The sequence below is a fragment of the Canis lupus genome, chromosome 36 (assembly GCF_011100685.1).
Source record: "Canis lupus familiaris isolate Mischka breed German Shepherd chromosome 36, alternate assembly UU_Cfam_GSD_1.0, whole genome shotgun sequence".
NCBI lineage: Eukaryota > Metazoa > Chordata > Mammalia > Carnivora > Canidae > Canis > Canis lupus.
The window spans coordinates 18,366,565-18,389,622 of record NC_049257.1 but is presented as its reverse complement, the minus strand read 5'-3'; the positions used below and the strand labels follow the sequence as shown (position 1 = coordinate 18,389,622).

General features: G+C 34.9%; 1 protein-coding gene across 1 annotated transcript in view; it reads left to right on the top strand.

Annotated features, from left to right (window-relative positions):
• The window catches only part of SP3 (Sp3 transcription factor), a 54,993-nt gene that overhangs the window by 2,318 nt on the left and 29,617 nt on the right, over positions 1-23,058 (top strand). Inside the window, exon 4 of the mRNA XM_038584877.1 lies at positions 6,911-8,270. Coding sequence (XP_038440805.1) covers positions 6,911-8,270 — 1,360 coding nt within the window. The remainder of the gene's footprint in view (positions 1-6,910; positions 8,271-23,058) is intronic.

Below are 23,058 nucleotides of genomic sequence, written 5' to 3'. Positions count from 1 at the left end.
CCTACATTCATTTAGCGACCGTTGAAATTGGTGAAGTTATTACTCAGATGGTACTTTGGTTTTTGAAATTGAATATGAAATACTAGCGTTGGAAACAAAAGTACATGGAAGGAATTGTGTTTACCTGCCTGTTAACGTCTACTGCCCTTACAGTTGAATTTGGTTGGCAAAGCTGTATTTTCATTTTTATTACGATTACTGGTCTGGTAAGATGTGGTGGGAATTCTGTTTGTAGTGTTTTTAGTTTGTCTGGGGGCAGGAAAGAGGACCTGGTCAGTGTGTTGTAGGAGGGCTTAATACGAATTAACTGGACCCAATTTTTAAGACTGTTAATTGTGAATTTTATCTGTTTGAATTGTGTTAAACGTGTAGATGTGTTCACATTAAAATAACAAAAAGCTCTCTCAGTCATTCTTGGTTTCTTTTGAGGTGGATTATAGAAATTGATTTATGGAGTACTATTTTGATTGGTCACTGTAGACAAAAAAGTCTGATATTTGGCATAGTCTGCAGGAAATTCTTAGTATGTCTAGGCACTAAAAGTGAAGCTACTGTTAAGCTGTATTGTTAAATACTGTATTTGTAACTTTAGTGCTTCAAACTATACTGTAGAGGGATGTGAATAGTTTTAATGTCTTAAAAGTGTTTTAGGTTTTGTGCTTTCTTAAGCTGATTAAAATGTAAAAGCATAAAATTATGTTTGTGAGAGGCATTGTTACTTTTAGACAAACTTAGGGGTTGATAAGCCTTTTTTATGAATTATCCCTCTAGCCCCACAGTGCCAAAACAAATTGACTGTTTATCTTAAAAAAACAAAAAACCAAAAACCACTGCACAAGTAAAATTACAAAGCAGATTGCTTCTACTTGTCTTTTACAATATTTTCAATTAGAACAAAAAATTTCTTGTAACTGCCATTTACCAAGTTTATATAGCTCACTGATGGGGGAGGGGGAGAGATGAAGGAGGAAGTTATGGGTGAAAAATATGTACATGTACTTGTATGTGTGAATCTCAGCCCTGGGAATAGAACACTGTCTCTGGTGTTCTATTCCTTATCCTACTGGGGTCATACACTTGTACGGAGGTTGTTTCCATGCCTCTTCAACTCCTCCTCTCGGCTACCAAATCTCTACTGACATCACATTTCCCGCCAGATGAACATGAACTAGAATCAGTAGGAGCACTTTTTTCTTTGTATGTTTGGTACGCATGCATAAAATTTTTCACTGAGTAGAATCAGTAAGACTGGCTTGAATATGTTTGCCTTAGCAAGTGGGAAAATTAGTTTTCCAGTTTAAAAATGAATTTCAGACATGTACATCTCAGAAAATGGAAGAGAATTTAAGTAATTTTTATGGGCATTTTTTTCTATTTAAAAAATGTGCTTAGATAATATTACTGTAATCACTCAAAATTACTGGGAATCATGAGAGGTCTGTAGAGAGCTTTCTTGTAGCTGGGATTTTTAAAAAATTTATTTTGCAATAATTTTATATTTATAGAAAAGTTGCAAAGATAGAACTGAGAGTTACCTTATACCCTTCACCCAGCTTCCCCTAATGGTCGCGTAACCATGGTCCTTTTGTCAAAACTAAGAAACTGACAGTAATACTGTATTTTTAACTAAACTACAGGCTTTATTCTCATTTCACTTTTTTCCCCCACTAATGCCCATTTTCTGTTCCAGGATCTAATCCCAGGGTACCATATTTGCATATATGTTATCGTTGAGTTTAAAATCAAGTAGAAATATACACATAAAATTCAACTTTATGCTCATTTAGTTTGGTATTTTAATAGTAGGAGGGCATTGAAAAGCCAGTCAGCTGCACTGAAGATTTAAGTATTTTGAATTTAGAATATGTTATAATATGATGTGGGTTCTTTCTGGATCCTGGCCAAGAATGGTTATCCTCAGTACAATGCTGAATAGCTCTAATCATAAGCCATTCTCACCTATAATGTCCCACAGCATGGACTCCCAAAGTTGGTTTGATGGTAGGGCTCTTTTTTGTACTGCATTATTAGAAGTTGTATAGTTAATTTTAGTAATAAATCAGGAAATATAAGATGTAGACTTTTATGCAATATTCGTTTGTCCAATCTATATTGATGTGAATTTCTGGATTATTAATTTGTTTATTTTATTTGTACTTTAAATTGTGATCAGTTAATTGGATAATTGTTTTTATTTACTTGAAATTGGTTTCAGTTCTTCAGTGTTCCTTGAAGATTTTAAGAAACTTGAGTATTTGCCTGAGAGTAGTTCTTAGTTTGTTTCCATCTTAGCTTCACACTTATTTTTGTTTCCAGTAACACTCTGCTCTTGCCTGTTTCTGGCTTTCAAAAAGCTATTTGTGGGAACTAAGAAGTTAATAATCCTTTCCAAATGCTATGCAATAAGTAGTATGAATTTTTCTTCTTTTCCTTTACACAGGTATTATCTGAGAAGATAGCCTCCCCCCCCCCCCCCCCCCCAGTCAACTGCCCCTCCCCCCCCTCCATTTTTATGCCTGGTTGCACTGGAGAATGCCCTTGTAATGAATTGCTATAGCAACGTCCCAGGGCTACTCCTGGTTTTGGTCCTTTTTACCATGTGATTATATGTTTATGTACAGAGGGAGACTTAAGGGTACCTTTAGTTACAACTTTTAACGATAATGCCATCTTTCATATCAGGTGGTTTTTTGTTGTCTATTAAGAATATTAGAGTTACTGAGACAGACACTGGTAGATTTTGCTTGAGGGTTATCTTAAACCTAAACCAAATACTAGTTATTGCTTGGGTTTATGTGTTTTTTATATCTCTCTTCTTTTGTTTCTGTAGTGTTTCCAATAGCCTACCATCAAACATTTTTACAACTCTTCTTTGGTCTGAGACGATTTTCTAATTCATCTCTCTTAGTGGTATGCTGCTAATGAAATTTCTCTTACAAATGAATGGGCTTTGTAAAGGTTTTTGTATTTTGGAAATTTGGGGGCCTTATTGTAGAATTATGGAGATAAGTAGGTTTAAAATTGGTATAGAGTTTTCCATAGAAGACTCAATATCTCAAGGCCAGTTTTATTGATTAGTTCTATCATTTTCTTTGTAATGATTCTAAAGTAAATAATTTTAACTGTTCATTTAATAAGTATGGATCTTTATGTCAGGAATTATACTAAGCGTTCTAATCATCCTCTGTCCTCATAATCTTTACTAATCACAATGGTACCTTAGGATTGTATAGTCCTTTTTTTTTTTTTAGATTTTATTTCTTCATGAGAGAGAGACACACACACACAGAGGCAGACACATAGGTAGAGGGAGAAGCAGGCTCCATGTGGGGAGCCTGATGTGGGACTCAATCCCAGGACCCCAGGATCACGACCTGAGCCAAAGGCAGGTGCTAAACCCCTGAGCCACCCAGGTGCCTTTGTATAGTGCTTTATAATTTGTAAAGCGTAACACTTTCTTTTGGTTCTTATGACCCTGTAAGGTAATAATTTTCACATTTTTAACATAAGAAAATTGAATTCTGCTCTAAATCACACACAATTCCAGGGTTCTAGCTGGGACTGAAAGTCCGTTCTGAGTTCTTTCTTTTCTAGTGCAATATCCTCCCCTCCCCCCAGCGTGTAATGGTAGCTTAAAAATCATGAAAGTCTGATAGCTTTCTGACTCAGAGTTTTCTCTCCAATTCCATTGAAAATTTAATACTTAGTAAATTTTTAAACCTGTAAGTTTATTTCATTAAAAAGATCCTTTTTGCTTCCTGTCTTTTTTGCTTAAATTATTTGTTGCTGTTTTTCTGCCCTCTGGGTTTGTGCTTCAAAAGTATTTCTTGTATATGCATTTTACCTTAGGTTTATTAAAAAAAAAAAAAAAGTTCAAATACATCATACTGTCTTAGGTGTGGGGATTTCCCTTCCATTAATGGCCTACATTGTTAGGAAAAGTGGTACCATAGTTTATTTTTATTTAACTTCTGGAGATGGGGTCCTTGGGTAGAACTTACTCAGATTTGTCATTTGAGTAGCTGTATTTATTTTCAAGGAATTTCTTTACTAAAAAGCTGTTCACTGATGGTTGAATATCTTGTAAAGAAATACTTCAGATACCATAAATTTAACTTTTCTTTAAGAATGAAAAGCAAGAGAATGCCAGTATTAGAAAATAATCTGTACCTGAGATACTTTATTCTTTGGTATAAGTTGAATACTGTCAATCGAGTGCTAGTCAGGAAAAAATTCATCAGCCAGTTCTCCAGAGGTAAATACCAACCTTATTAGGAAAATAAAGATTGGGTTTTAGACATTATACTTTAGTGTAGATTTCAGTATAAAGTATAGATGTAAATATTTTTAGATTATTTAAAATGCCAAGAGACTGAAATGAAACATGAGTCTTTACTCAGATATTGGATAAGATAACAGGCTTGTAATTCTTATACCAGATAAAAGTTGAAGAATGACATGCAGCTTTAATGACTGGTCTTCATTTTAGTAATTTAAATTTGATAAGTTTAAATGTTAGTATTTGAAAGATGATGATTTTAGTGCGAGCCTACACATTTGTACGGAGTCCCACAGTTTATCTGTCTTTAGTCTCTTCCGCCTTTCTTTCAGTCTCCTTCACTGGGCCATAGTTTATCTTTATAAAACACAGACCTGATTGCACCACTCACTTGCTTAAAAACCTTTTATAGCTTTCATTTACTATCTGTAGGATAAAGTCCAAACTCCTTAGCAGGATCTACAAAGCCATTAACTACAGTCCTTGATAAAAATGTCTAGTCTTGTTGCCCATTACTTTTCTCTATGAATATGAGCCTTTTCTGGATGGTCTATTGAACTCCAAACTACACATTCTTTAGTTTCTTTTTGTCTGTGACTATTGGTTTTATACCTTTATTAGTGCCTCGATCTCTATTTCCTAGCCGTCTATGGTAAAATAAATTTTATTCTAAGATTACTTTAAAATATCTGTGTGAAAAAAAATTTTTTTTTCTCTTTTCAATCTTCTACGTTCCCAAAAAGCATTCTCTTCACATAGTAGTAGCATGTATGTGTATGTCTGCTTGGATAAATTGAGAACCATTTGAAACAGAGATTGTGTATTTCATGAGCTTACTTATATGCTTGTTTCAACTTGGCAAATATGCTCAAATGTCTTGAATCATTAAACTGTGGTTCATCCATTGAAATTAATGGTTTTCAACTATGCATCTGCATGAAAATTAGGTAGTCCATTTAACTCTTAAAATCTTTTGGTTCTCTAATATTTGTATTAAATTTTGTGGAGTGGCTCATATTGAGAGAACAGTGTATGTCTTAACTTTTTTATATGGTCATATACTTTGAGAATATGATGAGACCCTAGGTTATTCCTCTGCCCCCCCCCCCCCCCCCCCCCCCCATTGCACTTTCTCAGAAAGTTGCTGTGTTAATTTAGAGGATTCACACAGATCTCTTGAAGCCCAGGTGTGGGTCCTAGGTTGAGAATGCTGGGCTAGATATGCTTATGTTTTAATTGTCTAGTGATACACAGCGTCACAGAAAATTATATATTGATCTAGAAGGAAGTGGCATAGGAATGGCTTTATTTTGAGGATGAGTAATTCATATAGGGTCTCATTCCCCATACCTTTACTCTTGGGCTTAGTGAGAGACAAGCTTGGTATAGAATTAAAGGCCAGGCTTCTGGGGTTAGTTAGACTTGGCCTGGTTTTAAATCCTGTCTTGACCATTTGAAACCTGTGTGATTTTGTTTCTCAGTTTTTTCATTTGTGAAATGAGGATAGTGATAACACCTACCTTATAGGATTGTTGTGAGGAGTAGATGGTACAATCTTATGAATCACTATCATAGTACTTGGCGTTAAAAGGATGGTTCCAATGTGTACATTACTTTATTCCCCTAAAAAATTTTACTCTTTAACATTGTTTTCTGCTTTCCTGTGTTGGTGTTTTTCCAGTGTTGCCTAATCCATAAAATACGAGGATGATAACTGAGAATTTGGTCATGTCACAGAATGCACATTGTATATGTCTATCATTTTACTGAAAAGCCAGAGAAGTAGGTAAAACCATAGTCTGTATCCACCAGCTTTTAGGTTCTAGAAAAACCTTTCAGATGGAATGACTTTACCGTGTGGCCACAGGACAATAATATTTCCTCGTTAAAAATTTTTAAGGTCTCAAAAATAAATAAAAAAATTTTAAGATCTTTTTTTTTTTTTTTTTTTGGGGGGGGGGGGAATTCATGGGAAGAGTAAAGAATTTGATGGCCTGCTAGTGAAATAGCCCTACTCAAAGGTTTGCCCTGGAGGATGATAATACATGCCATAAATGAGTGGCTTTAATAGTTTGACTTAAGGTTTATAGCAATAATACACAAATCTTAACTTTTCTAACTTAGATGACTTGATAATATTGTATTAGTTATGTTTCTTTTTTGTACACTAATATAATGTACATAATTTAGTGATGTATATATTTTAGTAGGTTATATGTTTCTTGAACTCTTCAGTGTTTGAGGTAATGTTTGGTTTGAGCTGTCCCTAATCTTTTCTAGCCACTGTACTTTCATTGATTTAATTGTATGGATCAGGGATCGATCATAGCTGAGGAATTAGAAGACCAGTTTGTAAAACATAGAATACTCTGAAATCTTTTTTCTGCTCAGATAGCATGGGTTATCTTTGCAGTAACTAACAAAATTGAAAATAATGATTTTTGTAGTTTATATAGCACTGTTTCAGTATTTGAAGTCTACTGTTATTAAGAGAACTTAATGTTATTAAAAGAACTTTTAATTTCAGATAGTAAGATTTCTGTCAGTTTTTAGATTTTTTTTTTGAGGACTGGTTTAAGTATGCCACAAATATATATCACATAACAACATTTTTTTGTTTTCTTTATCCAGACAGGTGATTTGGCTTCTGCACAGTTAGGAGGAGCACCAAACCGATGGGAGGTTTTGTCAGCCACACCTACAACTATAAAAGATGAAGCTGGTAATCTAGTACAGATTCCAAGTGCTGCTACTTCGAGTGGGCAGTATGTCCTTCCCCTTCAGAATTTGCAGAATCAGCAAATATTTTCAGTTGCACCAGGATCAGATTCATCAAATGGTACAGTGTCCAATGTTCAATATCAAGTAATACCACAGATTCAGTCAACAGATGGTCAGCAGGTTCAGATCGGTTTCACAGGCTCTTCAGATAATGGGGGAATAAATCAAGAAAGTGGCCAAATTCAGATCATTCCTGGCTCTAATCAAACCTTGCTTGCCTCTGGAACACCTCCTGCTAATATCCAGAATCTCATACCACAGACTGGTCAAGTCCAGGTTCAGGGAGTTGCAATTGGTGGTTCATCTTTTCCTGGCCAAACCCAAGTAGTTGCTAATGTGCCTCTTGGTCTGCCAGGAAATATTACCTTTGTACCAATCAATAGTGTCGATCTAGATTCTTTGGGACTCTCGGGCAGTTCTCAGACAATGACTGCAGGCATTAATGCCGATGGACATTTGATAAACACAGGACAAGCTATGGATAGTTCAGACAATTCAGAAAGGACTGGTGAGCGGGTTTCTCCTGATATTAATGAAACTAATACTGATACAGATTTATTTGTGCCAACATCTTCTTCATCACAGTTGCCTGTTACTATAGATAGTACAGGCATATTACAACAGAACACAAATAGCTTGACTACTTCTAGTGGGCAAGTCCATTCTTCAGATCTTCAGGGAAATTATATCCAGTCGCCTGTTTCTGAAGAGACACAGGCTCAGAATATTCAGGTTTCTACAGCACAGCCTGTTGTACAACATCTACAACTTCCAGAGTCTCAGCAGCCAACCAGTCAAGCCCAAATTGTGCAAGGTATTACACCACAGACAATCCATGGTGTGCAAGCCAGTGGTCAAAATATATCACAACAGGCTTTGCAAAATCTTCAGTTGCAGCTGAATCCTGGAACCTTTTTAATTCAGGCACAGACAGTGACCCCTTCTGGACAGATAACTTGGCAAACATTTCAAGTACAAGGGGTCCAGAACTTGCAGAATTTGCAAATACAGAATACTGCTGCCCAACAAATAACTTTGACGCCTGTTCAGACACTCACGCTTGGTCAAGTTGCAGCAGGCGGAGCCTTGACTTCAACTCCAGTTAGTCTAAGCACTGGTCAGTTGCCAAATCTACAGACAGTAACAGTAAACTCTATAGATTCTACTGGTATACAGCTACACCCAGGAGAGAATGCTGACAGTCCTGCAGGTGAGTCTTAAGTCATGTCATGCCATAGATAAGTTAAGTGATATTGTTAACAAATAGGGATGTTTTTTGCTTTAAGGTGTTTTCAGTATCTGGCTATCTTTAAAGGTGAGGATACATTTCCCTATGTTTGAATGAAAAGTAGACATTACAGTGTCTTCCAGATTGTTCTTCATTGAAAATTTTGAAGTCAAGGATTCATTTCTCCTTTATGCCATAAATTATGTTTGTAGTTTTTTCTTAATTTTATATCTGTTTTCACATCTGATTGATATTGTCTAGCAGTACAAAATTTTTATTTGTCAGGTAAGGTGTCTTGGTTGTGCTTCTTACGATGGGAGTTAAATATTTTTGCATTATATTTGTTGGGGAGTCAGAATGGCACGGTAAAAACATGGCACGGGGAGCCAAGACTGTTTATGTTGTTTCACCTACTAGCTAGCTGTATGATTGTGGCCAGGTTACCTTTTCTCTTGCAAACTCAGTTTTCTCATTATGTAAAATGGGGTTATTGAACTAGTTAACTATATCTAGGGTACCTTCCAGACTTAAAATTCTTTGATTCTGTGATAGTTTATTCTTCCAAGTGTGTAGTGAGCATTAAATTTAACTCTGCTAGATGTGTTGTTACTGATAGTATGGATAGAAATTTCAGAAGTCTACTCTTTGAATGGTAGGAGAAACTAAATAATACAGTTTTAAAAGAGATGATGTCATCATTACCTTGATGTTCATTTAGATAACATGTTATTGAATGTTTTGTTGTGCACTAAATCCTTAGTTTTACATTCCTCCTTTTTATTTGTGTTCATGTGGTGACTGTACTACTGATATAACCTTCCACTGAATCAGATTCCAAACTCTTAACATTAGCACAGTTGAATTTAATTTATTGAAATAATTCCTTCACCATAGAGATTATACCTTTTCTTTAGAGAAATTTGTCATCTATACTTAGAAAAATAGAAATTGTTCTAAAGCCTCAGATCTGTACTTGGCGAACCTTTAATTGCATTTGAGCCTTTTGAAGCCACGGCATAGAGCACCCAACATCAAAACATGGTCTGTGGACTCTTGGGGGATCCCTGAGACCCTCTCAGAGGTCCTTGATGTTAAACTACTTTTCTTAATCCTAAAGTTATTCATTGTGTTGACATTTTCACTGATGGTGGCTAAAAATGCCTTGTGTCTTAGCAAAAATGAAATGTAGTACCAAACTGTATAACTAGTTGTTGTATTCTTCATGACTGTGTACTTGCAGTTAAAGAAAAATGGCATTTTCACTAGAGAATGACCTTGATGAACCAGTCAAAATAGTTATTTTTACTAAATCTCGACGCTTGAGTGCTGCATGTCCTTTTTTAAAAAATAGCTTTACTGAAATATAATTTGCATACCATAAGATTCACTCTTTAAAGTATATAATTCAGTGGTTTTTTTTATATAGTCACGGACTTGTACAGCTATCACCACTATCTAATTTTAGAATGTTTTCATCACCCCACAAAAAAAACCCTGCCCATCAGCAGTCGGTCCTCATTTCCTCCCCTTAGCCCCTGGCAACCACTAATCTCCTTTCTGTCTCTGGGTTTGCATGTTCTGGATTTGCCTGTTACTTCATATCAGTGGAATAATACATTCTGCGGGGTCTTTTTTTTTTGTCTAGTATAATATTTTCAAGGTTGATCTGTATTATAGTCTGTCAGTATTTTATTTCTTTTTTTGTGGCTGAATAATATGCTATAGTATGGATAGACCACATTTTATTCATTTACATGTTAAGGGACTGTGTTTCTACTTTTTGGCTATTGTGAATAATGCTGTGTGATCATTTGTGGACAGTTCTTGTGTGAATATGTCTTTCTTTCTTTGGGGTATATACTAAGGAGTGGAATTGCTGGGTTGTATGGTAACTGTGTTTCATGTTTTGAGGGACTGCCAAACTTTTTCTAAAGAGACTACACCATTGAGTGTTCGAATTTCTCTACATCCCTACCAACACTTGTAATTGTCTTTTTGATTATAGTTATTCTAATGGGTGTGAAGTGGTATCTCATTGTATTTTTGATTTACTGTTCTTGCTGCTTGTCTTTGTAATATTCATCATGACAAAATGGGAAGTATGCTTTAATAAAAGCATTTCTGCTGCATACCATAATCAGATGATTGTCCTAAAAAAATTTTTTTTTTTGGATTGTGCAGTTGTAGGAGTTGCAAGGTGAACTATATGCTATTTTCATGAACGACTCTTATTACTTGAACAACTGACAAACTATAGTTATTGAGAGATTCATGTACTTAAGTGCAAATATTTTATTTTTTTTAGTGCAAATATTTTCTAAAAAAAAAAAAAAAATTGAATCTATCACTTAAAGGAAAAAAGCCTGACAGTATTTGCTACCAATGATAAAATTTGGGTTTTCCAGTGAAAATTAAAATTTTGGAAAACTTAAAACTACTGCTATGCACTTGAGAGCTTTTAATAATTAAATAGTTTTCTGATGAGAGGATAGTGATACTAATAAATAGGATTTTGGGGGATACTATATTATAAAGAAATGTGTCAACATTTAGAAGATCTGTATGATAACTCAGTGAACCAGTATTATCAAATATCAGTTCATATAACAAAATCATGTAGGGGTAAAAAGATCCATCCAGAGTTTGAGATAGACCAATAACAGGTGTGTGGAAATTTATCAATGTGGTTTCAGATTTTACACTGCAACTGACCTATTAGAAACTGCCACTTGTCACGGTTGGAGTGGTATAAAAAAATACCCATATTTGGCTGAAGGCAATCAAATTAATCCTTCATTTCCAGGAATATAGCTCTGTAAGACTAGATATTCATCCTATGCTTCATCCCAAACCACATGCTGCCAACAATGCAGAAACAAAATAAGAGACTCTACTTGTTTTCTTTTAACCTAGACATTTTTAAAGAGATTGGCAAAAATGTAAAACGTTATCTCTCTTCTTATTAAGCTTTTGTTTATATTTTTGGAAAATAATAGTTTTTCATAAAATGTTAATTTGTGTTAGCATGCAATGGATTTATTATTTTTAAAGAAAACAAAATTACGGTTTCTCTAATTTTTAATATGGCAAATAGTAAAATATATAATCTACATGAACAAAAGCTTTTGGAGACCCCTCAGTAGTACTTGAGAGTTTAGAAGGAGTTCTGAGACCAAAAAGGTTGAGAATACTGATAGAATGACAGACTTCTGAAGATACAGCTAATATTTTTAGAAACTAGTTTTTAAAGCTTGAACAAAATTAAGGTTGTGGAGAGAGCTATACGTGTTAAAAAAATCCTTAGGAGATTTATTTATGATTTGGTAGATTTATGAATTAGATTGTTACAAAGCACCAAATACTTCAGTACAGTGATTTATTTCTAAAATACTATCAAAATAGCAACATTGTATGAATTAGATACAAAATAGACTTTTTATTTTTTTAAAATTTTACTTTACAAATTTAACTTTGTTTTGTTTTTTAGAGAGAGAGGGAGTGGCGCATAGGGAGAGGGAGAATCTTAAGCAGGCTCTGCAAGTCGGGGCTCGATCTCATGACCCTGAGATCATGACCTGCATCGAATTTAAGAGTCCAACACTTAACCCACTGTGCCATCCAGGTGCCCCTAAAGTGGACTTTTAAAAAATGTTTATTGAATGGTGGCAAGAAAGGGTAAAATAATGAAGCACTCCAGAAGGCCCTTAAGTATGAATTTTGTCCCAATTTTAAAGGAATAAGGAGAAAATTTGAGAAAATAGAAGTTAATGAGAATGAGAATAGAATGAGAATAAATGCTGCCTTAGTACACAATAGCATATTTAGCAATGAAATCCAGGAAATTTTAATTTGGGGAATATTTGGTAATAGGAAAACTGCCTCTTGGGTGTACTGTCTTTTGAATTGGCAAGAAGCAAGATAAATTACTCTAGGACGTGTTTTACCAGGAAATAAGAATAATTTTTTTTTGTCGGTGTTAGAGCATTGTATGCCCACAGGAAATGCTTAAAACTTTTACTACATCATTGGTTTGAATTTTTGTGTTTGATAAGTATGGAAACGATGCAACAATTGTCATAATAAATGAGAAGACACAGATTTTTTACTGGGACACTGGCGTTTCTTTGACTTTTTGTTTTCCTTAAGCTCCCCTTTAACAAAAATGACCTCTGCTTCGGCCTGTTTAAGGCAGTGAGTCTGAGTCTGGATCTCTCCTGGTGATGGGTATGGTTAGTGCCTCTTATCCCTCAGAAACCAGACCCCCATTTTCCTTGGAAGCCCATTCACTGCTTATAATTTTGTTTCTTTTTTAGTGAGAAATGTATGCTGTTTTGGAGTACTGATTTTGAAGTTTTACTTTGTCTACCATTGCTTTGTATTTGAAAATGGGTGGGAAGAGACAAAGTATGGATTTATGAATCTTCCCAAAGATTTTCTAGTCAGAAAATTTCAGAAAATTTCCCCAAAGTTCAAACCAAGACTTAGTCTCTCAAATTTTAATCTTCTTCCAGATTTTGTCTTTTTAGAAGTACAAATTTATTCTTTAAGACTGGGTTTATTATTTATTTATTAATGAATGAACGAATGAATGGGCATATTTAGGGCACCTGGGTGGCTCAGGGGTTGAGCATCTGCCTTTGGCTCTGGCGGTGACCCCGGGGGTCCTGGGATCGAGTCCCACATTGGGCTCCCTGCAGGGGGCCTGCTTCTCCTTCTGCCTATGTCTCTGCCTCTCTCTGTCTCTCTCACCAATCAGTAAATAAAATCTTAAAAAAAAAAAAAAGACTTGGTATATTTAAAATTTGGTCGGGTGTTTGAGGTAGGAAGAAAGGCTTATGGAAATCATTACTTCTTTAGGGCAAAAAACCTCGTTTGGAATTTCCCATTACCTTTGGAAAACTACATAGTTGTAGACTAATTGGTAGCTGTGCTTTTTAAAATTAAGAGAATGGAAGCATTACAAAAAGCTGGATTTTAAAAACCTTTATAGTTCCAAGTATTTAAGGACAAAAAGGAGAGAGATGTGTCAGCTACTGTTTAGGTGTTTTTAGATATATCATCTAATGTAATTCTCTCTTGGAATAATCCTGTTACTATTCTAATGTTTGGGTAGGGAAGGAAACTGGCCCAAGGCTTTTGCAATCAGCCTTTGGGGTTTTGGGGTTTTGTTTTTTGGTTGTTGTTTTTCTGTACCATGCTGATTTGGAGTTCTGTTTAATTTACATCAATATGGTTTTTTTTTTTTTTTTTTTTTTTTTCATTTTTTAGAGAAAGATACTGGTCTTAGGTATTTTTTTCATGGTAAGTCGAGGGAATGTATTGTGGAACATTTTTATTGGAGATTCTAACAAAATAAAGGTAATGGATTTTGGTTTTGTCTAAGGAATCACATGTTAGAACTGGCTGATTATAGGAATGTACATATATTGCTAAAAGGCCAAACCTGCTGCTTGAAGAGTAGAGTGTATGGTGGAAATACAGTCTTTTTAGAGCTAAAGAAAGAATGGGAGAAAAGGAATGACATGACGGTGATCTGTGATGATTTAAAGTAATCTTTTAGCCTTCTTATACAAATAGAGGACCAACCTAGCTATTGTTGGATGTAGACCTTAAAGTTTTATTATTAAACATAATTTGAGGACCTTTTATTTAGGTATAAATAGGTAATTTAGGTATTTTATTTAGGGTATTGTACAGTATACCATACTTTGTTCTAATTCTAAACTCTTCATTTGGGAATCCGTACACTGTATATGTATGCCATAGTCTTTGACTAAATTTTGGAAACGCCTAAATTTTTATTTCAGAGTTTGGGAAAATCATTCATATTCTGATTTCTCCAACCATAGTTTTTTGTTCATTCCATTCTAGTGTTACCATAATTATGTACTTTATGAAAGTTTGCTTTATCTGCTTATAAAATAATACATGTTTGGTATGGAGAATAAAAATCTGGAAATTTTAATGTAGAAAGTGGAAATCTCTAATCTCAGGAATAAACTTGGTGTCATATATGCTTTTTTTTTGGTTTTTTTTTTTTTTAAAGGTTTTATTTATTTATTCATGAGAGAGAGAGAGAGAGAGAGAGGCAGAGACACAGAGAGAGAAGAGAGAGAAGAAGCAGAGAGAGAAGAGAGAGAGAGAGAGGCAGAGAGAGAAGCAGGCTCCACACAGGGAGCCTGATGTGGGACTCTATCCCGGATCATGGGATATGATGGGATATCCAGGATCATGCCCTGGGGCAAAGGCAGGCGCCAAACCGCGGAGCCACCCAGGGATCCCTCATATATGCTTTTTAATATAATTCTATTGTCTATTTATTTCTTTACCTGCTTAATTTTTAGTTAGATATATTTTTTAATAGGAGGAACATACCTGCTGAGTACTTAGGTCTGGAATTATATCTTATTTAATTATTTATTAAAAAGGTAAAAGTAACCCCACATGAGGAAGAGCCAAGGATCAGATTCACTGCTTAAAATGAAGCTGAAGTAGGGCTCCTTTTTTGTTAAAGGGGAGCTTAAAAAAACAAGAGTGATGTTGCTCTCTGCTACTCCAAGGTATGGCTTAAATGAAGCTGTACACTTACAGAAACGAGAAGAGGACCCAAGAAAATAGGACAGGAACACAGTCTGTGATCAGCATCTGAACCGATCTGAACCACTGAACTGTTAGCTCAGTGTCTGGGTTTGTGGTATCTCCAGTATTTTCTTTAAAGCCATTGCAAGACCTGGGTCTGTGCTGGGGCCAGAGAGACTTAGTGGAAGTACTTGCAGAAATTCCAGACATGGAGATGTGATACAGAGAGAAAAATTTTACTCAGGATAAGCCTGAAAACCAAAATTCCAAAATACATGATAAATGCAGAATCTATGACAGATAGCTAATAAAATCAACAATTTCAAAATGAATTTATGTCATATTAAAGAAAGAACAATCTATTGAAGAGTTTAATTTAAAATTAGTATGTTTTTGTAATTATCAATGAGATAAATGTAGCACTTTTAGAAAAGAAGTTGTGAAACAAGGGTAGATATGTAAAAGAAACAATCAGAAATCCTAGAAATGAGAAACGTTTCATTGCTTCTAAAACACACCTTGTTGAACATTTGAATATTTCTGAAGTTGGAGTACATCTTATGATCTATGGCATGTCAGTGTTTAACTGACAATATGCTCTTTCTTTTTTACTGGTAGTGGTGTGTCTTGTCAACATTGTCTTTAGATGAAATAGAGAAATTTGTGGAGGGGTTGGGAGTCAGAGGAAATAGGACAACTTTTAGGCTAGACCTACAAAAAGAGTAAGTCAATAGTAATACACTAAGGAATTTCCCCAAAATACAGCATAGAGATAATGAGCAGTTAAGAGACTTGAAAAGATTGAGAGCCACCAATGTAGGAATTTTATAGAGAATGGAGTGAATGCCAGGAGAAGTAGTATTTGTTGAGATAATGGTTGAGAATTTTCTTGTGTAGAAATACAGTCTGCAGATGAAAATTTTACTTCAAATATTAAGATTTTTAATCTTAAAGATTAAATCTTTTTTTTTAAATCAAAATAAGACAAAAATAAGTCACCCCTGACTTATACTAAAGTTATGGAGAAAGGTAAATTTGGCAGGAAGGAAAGATTATTTACAAAGAAATCACAGACCTACAAATTTGTCATCAGCCACACAGATCCCAAAAGTTGGCGTATTATCTTTACAGTACCAACAGAAAATAACCAGCAGCCAAGAATTCTATATGCAGTTAAACTTCTACTGGAGATAGGATGTAATGAAGACATTTTAAATATTCAGGGCCTGAGAGTTTACTATTCAAAGACCCTTATTAAACTAACTACTGAAGGATTAAGTGGAAATACAGTTTCAGAGGAACTACGTGGGGAAATGAGGAAATAATAGTGATCACAGAAGTGGCTAAAAAATTAACAGTTTAACTGACAATAAAGTACTTGTAACATTAAAAGTTATAGGAAATTTTAAAAGTACATAAAAGTTCATTATACTATGTATAATGAACCTTAATGTAATCACCTTCCAGCTTCAACATTTATCAGTATTCTTTCCTGCTTGTTTCCTCGATTTCTGCCACTTAAAATTTTATTCTTGCTGGAATATTTTATTTATTTATTTTTAAAGATTGTATTTATTTTTTATAGAGTGTGTGCTTGCAGGGAGAGGGGCAGAGGGGGAGGGAGAGGGAAAGGGAGAGGATCTCAAGCAGAGTCCTTGCTGAGTATGGCACCTGCTATGGGATTGGAGCCCATGGCCCTGAGATCAACTGACAGCCACACAGGTGTCCCTGTTTTGGGGTATTTTATTTTATTTTATTTTTTATTTTATTTTATTTATTTTTATTATTATTTTTTTATTTTGGAGTATTTTAAAGTAAAATTTCAGAATTGTATAATTTTGCCCAAAAATACTGATGGAGTGCTCAATGTGTGGTCTGGGAGTTCCTGGTACCCTTTTAATGGGGGTCTGTGAGATCAAAGCTATTTTTATCATAATACTAAGGTGTTATTTGCCTTTTTTATTCTTCACATGCAGTATACAATGGAGTTTCACGATGTGTGGCAACAAAACAGATTGAATGCAGAAGCTGATGGGAGGATCTAGTTGTTTCCCAATAAGCTAGATATTAAAGAGATTTGTGAAAACTTCATACTGTTTTTACTAACTTTTTTGAAAATCTATTTTCCATCAAAGTGTTGTTAACATTTAATGAGTTTATTTTATTTTATTTTTTATTTTGTTTTATTTTTTTAAAGATTTTATTTATTTATTCATAGAGACAGAGAGAGAGGCAGAGACACAGGCAGAGGGAGAAGCAGGCATCATACAGAGAGCCTGACGTGGGACTCGATCCAGGGTCTCCCAGGATCACACCCTGGGCTGCAAGCGGCGCTAAACCGCTGCGCCACTGGGGCTGCCCTTAAAATTATTACATGCAGCTTTAAAATTTTTCTCCATTTTGATTCTTAATACGGCAATATGGATATATATATATATTTATATATTTACTTACATAAATAAAGGGCCTTTGAGGTCCTCAAATTTTTAAACAAGCTTTCCTGTTTTTTATAGAAAACGTAATTTACATGCAGTAAAATTCATCCTTTTTAATGCATAATTCTGCACATGTTGATAACTCACACACTTATGTAATCGCCATTGTACTCATGGTATAGTGTCATTTCATCGCTCCTACCAGTTTCCATGTGTCACTTCATAGCCATTCCTCTCTCCCTGTCCTATGTATAACTCACACAAAAGTTCCTTGACATCTTCCTCAGTAATTTTTAAGTTAAAGTGATAACTGCTCTAATGAATAAGGATTTTTAAAAATAAAAGCACAGTACCATTATTTACTATATTCTAAATTTCTAGTAGTTTTGTAATATTACCTAGCATCTTCACAATGTTTAGTTTTCCCCAATTGATTAAAAAGAGTCTTTTTAATAGTTGAAGGGGATTAAGAGGTAACAGACTTCCAGTTATAAAATAAGTAAGCCACAGATATGAAAGTACAGCATAGGGAGTATATAAAAAGTAATATTGTAATAACATATGGTGTAAGATCCATTTATTGTGATGAGCATTGAATAATGTGTAGAATTGTCAAATCAATATTCTGTACACCTGAAACTACTGTAAGAATGTTTGTCAATTATACTCAGTAATAAAAAAACCTTTAAAGGCCTTTTTAGCGTTTGTTCATTAGGATTCAAACACAGATAGTATAGTTTGTTGGTTGATGTGCCTCCAACTCTGCCTCTCAACTAATGGTTTTAGCAGCTTTTCATTGTCATTTGTATTCATTACTTCATTAAGGTTTGTAAAATAATGATTTTTCTAATTTTCTGAATCCTTTTGTGTTACAGCTTTGATTGTCCCATAAAAAACTTTACCTCATTAGCTATTTGGTTACTCACAAGTACAGTTTGTACAAGAAAGGCAGGATAAATTATTAAATTCATTCCTTTTATTTATGTTTTTGGAGTGAGTTGGTGTCCTAACTTCTATCAGAGATTCTCTTTTTTTTTTGGAATATCATTATGATGAACTCATATTTTATCATTTGTGTTTTTTTTTTTTTTAAAGATTTTATTTATTTATTTATTCATGATAGACAACAGAGAGAGAGGCAGAGACACAGGCAGAGGGAGAAACAGGCTCCATTCACCGGGAGCCTGACGTGGGATTCGATCCCGGGTCTCCAGGATCGCGCCCCGGGTCGAAGGCAGGTGCCAAACCGCTGCGCCACCCAGGGATCCCCCTTATTTGTGTTTTAATACATAGCTGTTATTTTTGGTAGTTACTGTTTATATTGAAAAAGAAATGGAATGCTAATCATGAAAACAAAGGAATTCAGGTATGGGTAAAGGTCCTTTCATTTTTAGGATCATCTTTATAGAGAATAGGGTTTTTTTGTTTTTAAAGATTTTATTTATATTTGAGACAGAGACAGGGACAGCGAGAGAGAGCACAAGTGTGGAGGAGAGGGAGAAACAAACTCCCCACTGAGCAAGGAGCCCAACATGGGGCTTGATCCCAGGACCCAATCATGAACCGAGTCAAAGGCAGATGCTTAACTGACTGAGCCACCCAGGTGCCCCTATAGAGAATAGTTTTACATTTTTTTGCAGAAATTTAAATTTTGGTGTAAGTTACTATTAAGAGAATAAAAATGCAATTTTTAACTTATAAATTGGGACCAGAGGTAGGAAATTGTCAATCCAATAGAAAATTATCAGTCCAAAAGAAAATAAAAAAGAAGAAATGTAGCAAAGAAAAAGAGTCCTAGATACAGAAATTCAGGACAGCTCTGAAAAGGAAACAGGAAAAAACATACTACTAATACCACAGCTAGTAAAATTGGTAAATTATTTGCTAGTATTCTGCTATATATAATCTTCTAGTCTTTATGTATATATTATATACTATAAAGTGTTTTGATAAAATTGGAGTTCTATACATAACAGCCTTGTAACTTTTTTTTTCAAACAATGTATTGTGTGTGTTTTCCCACAGTAGTTCCCTACATGATTATTTGGTTTCATTACTAAGTGCTTTTGTATGGATGTTCCATGATTTAACTGATCCTCTGTTGTCACGTGTTTAGGTTTCGTGCTTTCGGTGATACATAGATCTACAATGTATTATTTATAATCTAAGAATAACTTTATTAAAGCTATTCTCTAAAATACTTGGGTCATTTTAGTGGTTCTTGGGATAGTTTTTGTATCCAACTTTATTTTATGAGTGTATTTGATGTGTGATGCTTTTCTTAAATCTCCTAAATTCTTCTCTGATGAATAGTAACATTCTCCCAGCAACCTAGATGAGAGCAGTTTATCATCATTCATTCAGTCAACAGATCTTTGAGGGTGTGCTAAAGTATTCCAGGTAGTGTTTTTTAGGTTCTTTGCAACAGTAAAGAGACAAAGTCCTCACTCTCATGAATTTTGTGTTTTAGTGGATGAAGACGAATAGCAAACAGTAATTTTAGATAATTAATGTTATGAAGAAAATAAAGTATGTTTTTGGAATAGTTAGAGAGCATGGAAAAAGCTCATTCTGAGCTTTGAAGGATGGTGGTTATTTTAGGTAGGATGGTTAGGAAATACGTCCTTATCAGGAAATGGAATTGAAGTACAGATCTGAACATTAAGAAAGGAGACTGTCATTGAGATCTAGGGGAAAGAGTATTTCTGCAAGAAGGAATGAAGATAGTTGGAGTTCAGTGAATGAAAGGTATTGGAAGATGAGATTGGAAGTAGACAGGGGCCAGATGATATAGGCCATGGTAAGCTTTTTGGGTTTTTATTTATCTCTTTTTTTAAAAGATTTTATTAATTTAAGATTTATTTATTCCAGAGGGAGCTAGCTGTAGGGAGGGGCAGAGGGAAAGAGAGTCCCAAGCCGACTCCACTATAAGCACGGGCTCGATCTCACGATCCTGATGAGATCATAACCTGAACTGAAACCGGAGTCAGATGCTCAATTGATTGTGCTGCCCAGGTGCCCCTTAAAGATTTTATTTTTAAGTTCTCTCTACTACACCCAATGTGGGGTTCAGATTTACTACTTTGAGATCATGAGTCCCATGTTCTATCAACTGAGCCAGCCAGGCACCCCATTTATCTTTTTAATAGGAAAACATTGGAGGATTTTTGAGTATGGAATTTTATGGATATCATTTATGTTTTGAAAAGATCTCTCTGGCAGAGATCCCTGTGGCAAATGGGGATGGGGTGAGTGGGAGTTGGAGTGGCAGAAGTCAGCAGGAAGCTAGTGCAATAATCTAGGCAAAAGAAGATACTGTACTGAATTTGGCTAGGCTACTAATAAAGTCTGGGGAAGCATGGAGTAAAGGGAGGATTAGGACTTCTGTTTTGGCTTTGTTAAATATAAAATGCTTATTAGATACTCAGGTGGATAATTTAGGTAAAGAGTTGGATACTATGTTGGGCTAGAGGTAAAATTTTGGGAGTCATTAATGTAGATAGGATAGGATGAAATCTTATTTGATTGCTTGGTAAGCTTTCACAGGGAACTTTTAAAAAAATGCCAACAACTTTTGTTCACCTTTCTCCCAATTCTAATTTAATTGCCTTGTGTGAGGTTTAGGAAAGATCTATTTTAAAAGTCCCCAAGTGATTTTGAAGTGCAGTTGGGTTGAGAATTAATAATGTAGTAGAGGAAAGAATATAGCTAGAGAAGGGATTGGAATATAATGTCATTCTGAGCTCTGAATTATTTTTCTAGATTTTTCAAATATACTATCACAGAATCAAAGGTAACTGGACATACGAGGAGATGAGACAGAAAGACAAATAAGATTTGTTGGAACTCTAGATGATAGAATTCTCAAACATAGACTACACAAACTGTTTACTATGGTCTAGGAGATTAAAGCCAAGCTTGAGCACTTTTTAACAGCGATGGAGACTGTAACAAAAATGACTTAGCAGATTTGAAAAGAACCAGATAGAAATTCAGTAACTGTATCTTAAAACAGCCAAAATTCAGGGAAATCTTTGGAGCTGAATCCCATGCATTTCAGCATTAAGGGGGCAAGAATTAGAGGAGGTGCCAGCAAAGGAAATAGAAGTAACTTCCAGGAGAGAGTGATATCCAGGAAGCCAAGTGAATAAACTGCTTAAGAATGGAGGAGAGAGTTCTTAATATTGCATATTGTGGAGCGTATATGAGAAGTAAGAGAAAAGGGATTCTGGTTGTTGGTGACAAGAGATTTCAGTGGAGGACTGGTGAGGAAGGCCCAAATAGAATGACTGAAAAGGAGATTAAGGGAAGAGGAAGTAGTGATAGTAATTACAGACTAATATTTTAAAGGTTTTTTTGTTAAGAGGAATTTTGAAATAGATGGTAGCTGGAGGTGGACTTGAGGTTGAGATGTTCATGTGAATGTCTCAATAAAGAGTGAGACACTGATGATGCATAAAGAAGGTATAATAGAGGAAAAGATTTTTTACAAAATTTTTATTTATTCATGAGAGAGAGAGAGAAGCAGAGGGAGAAGCAAGCTCCATGCAGGGAGCCCGATGTGGGACTCGATCCCGGGACTACGGGATCCCACCCTGAGCTGAAGGCAGACACTCAACTGCTGAGCCACCCAGACACCCCCCTAGAGGAAAATTTTTAAGAGGGCAAGCCAGATGAAGTATAGGACATGGATATAGATAGGGGTTGGCCACTGATAAAAGTAGGGATAATCATATTTTAACATGAAGGGCATAAGACAGAACTTTGTTGGTTGGAGCATAAGGTAATTCTTGTTGTATTACTTCTAATTTTCTTTCGTAATAAAACAAGCTGAGGTGGGTGAGGAGGTTAGGTGATAGAAATTTAAGAAGGAAGAAGATATGAAATGGTCATCTCAGAGAGTTGGAAAGTAAAATGACTGATGAAATATGGAGTTGCAGGGTTCATTGGGTACCCACCTAATAATTAGCACTTTGTGTGTTTTTCTCCAGGACCTTTAGCAGCTTGGATGTTGGTTCAGGGTTAACTCTTCTGTTTCCTTGTAGAAAGTTCTAAGTCCTTTTGGTTTTATCTCTGCCATATTTTTGTGATCTATTCTTTCTCTCCGTTCTCATATTGTTAGTCTGGCTTTTACTGTTCTAGGCTATTTATAACATTTAATCTTTTTTCTGTGCTTCAGTCTTTCCCCAATGCATATAAAATTCTTTTTAAAAAATGTATTTCTTGAATAAGCAATATCTGCATAAGGCACAAATTCAGAAAGTATAAAAGGATAATTATTAAAAAGTTGGTTTCCTTCCCTCCTTAATCCTCCAGTTCCCTACCCTAGAGGCAGCCATCATTACCAGTTCTAAATTTATTATTGAAGTATAGATAAAACCATTTTTTTCCAATGTATGGAATATCTCTAGTGGAAGGATACATGTACAAGCATTAACATACCTATATTTTCTCTGCCATTCTTGGAATTGTACCATGCTTTTGCATTTGAAATTTTTATGTTGAATCTCTTAATATTATAGGTATAAAGCTCTTAAATTCTTACCAATGGCAGCAACAGTATTCTTTTGAACAAATATCTTGTCATTTATTTAATAAGATCCTTATTGATGGGTATTTATTTTCAATCATACTTCAACCAGTACTGCTGTGAATATCCTTATACACGTGATTCTTTTTACCCTTAGAGAAAGTATATATATCTGAAATCTGAAAGATCTATATCTAGAAGCAAAATTCCTGGATTAGAGATTACA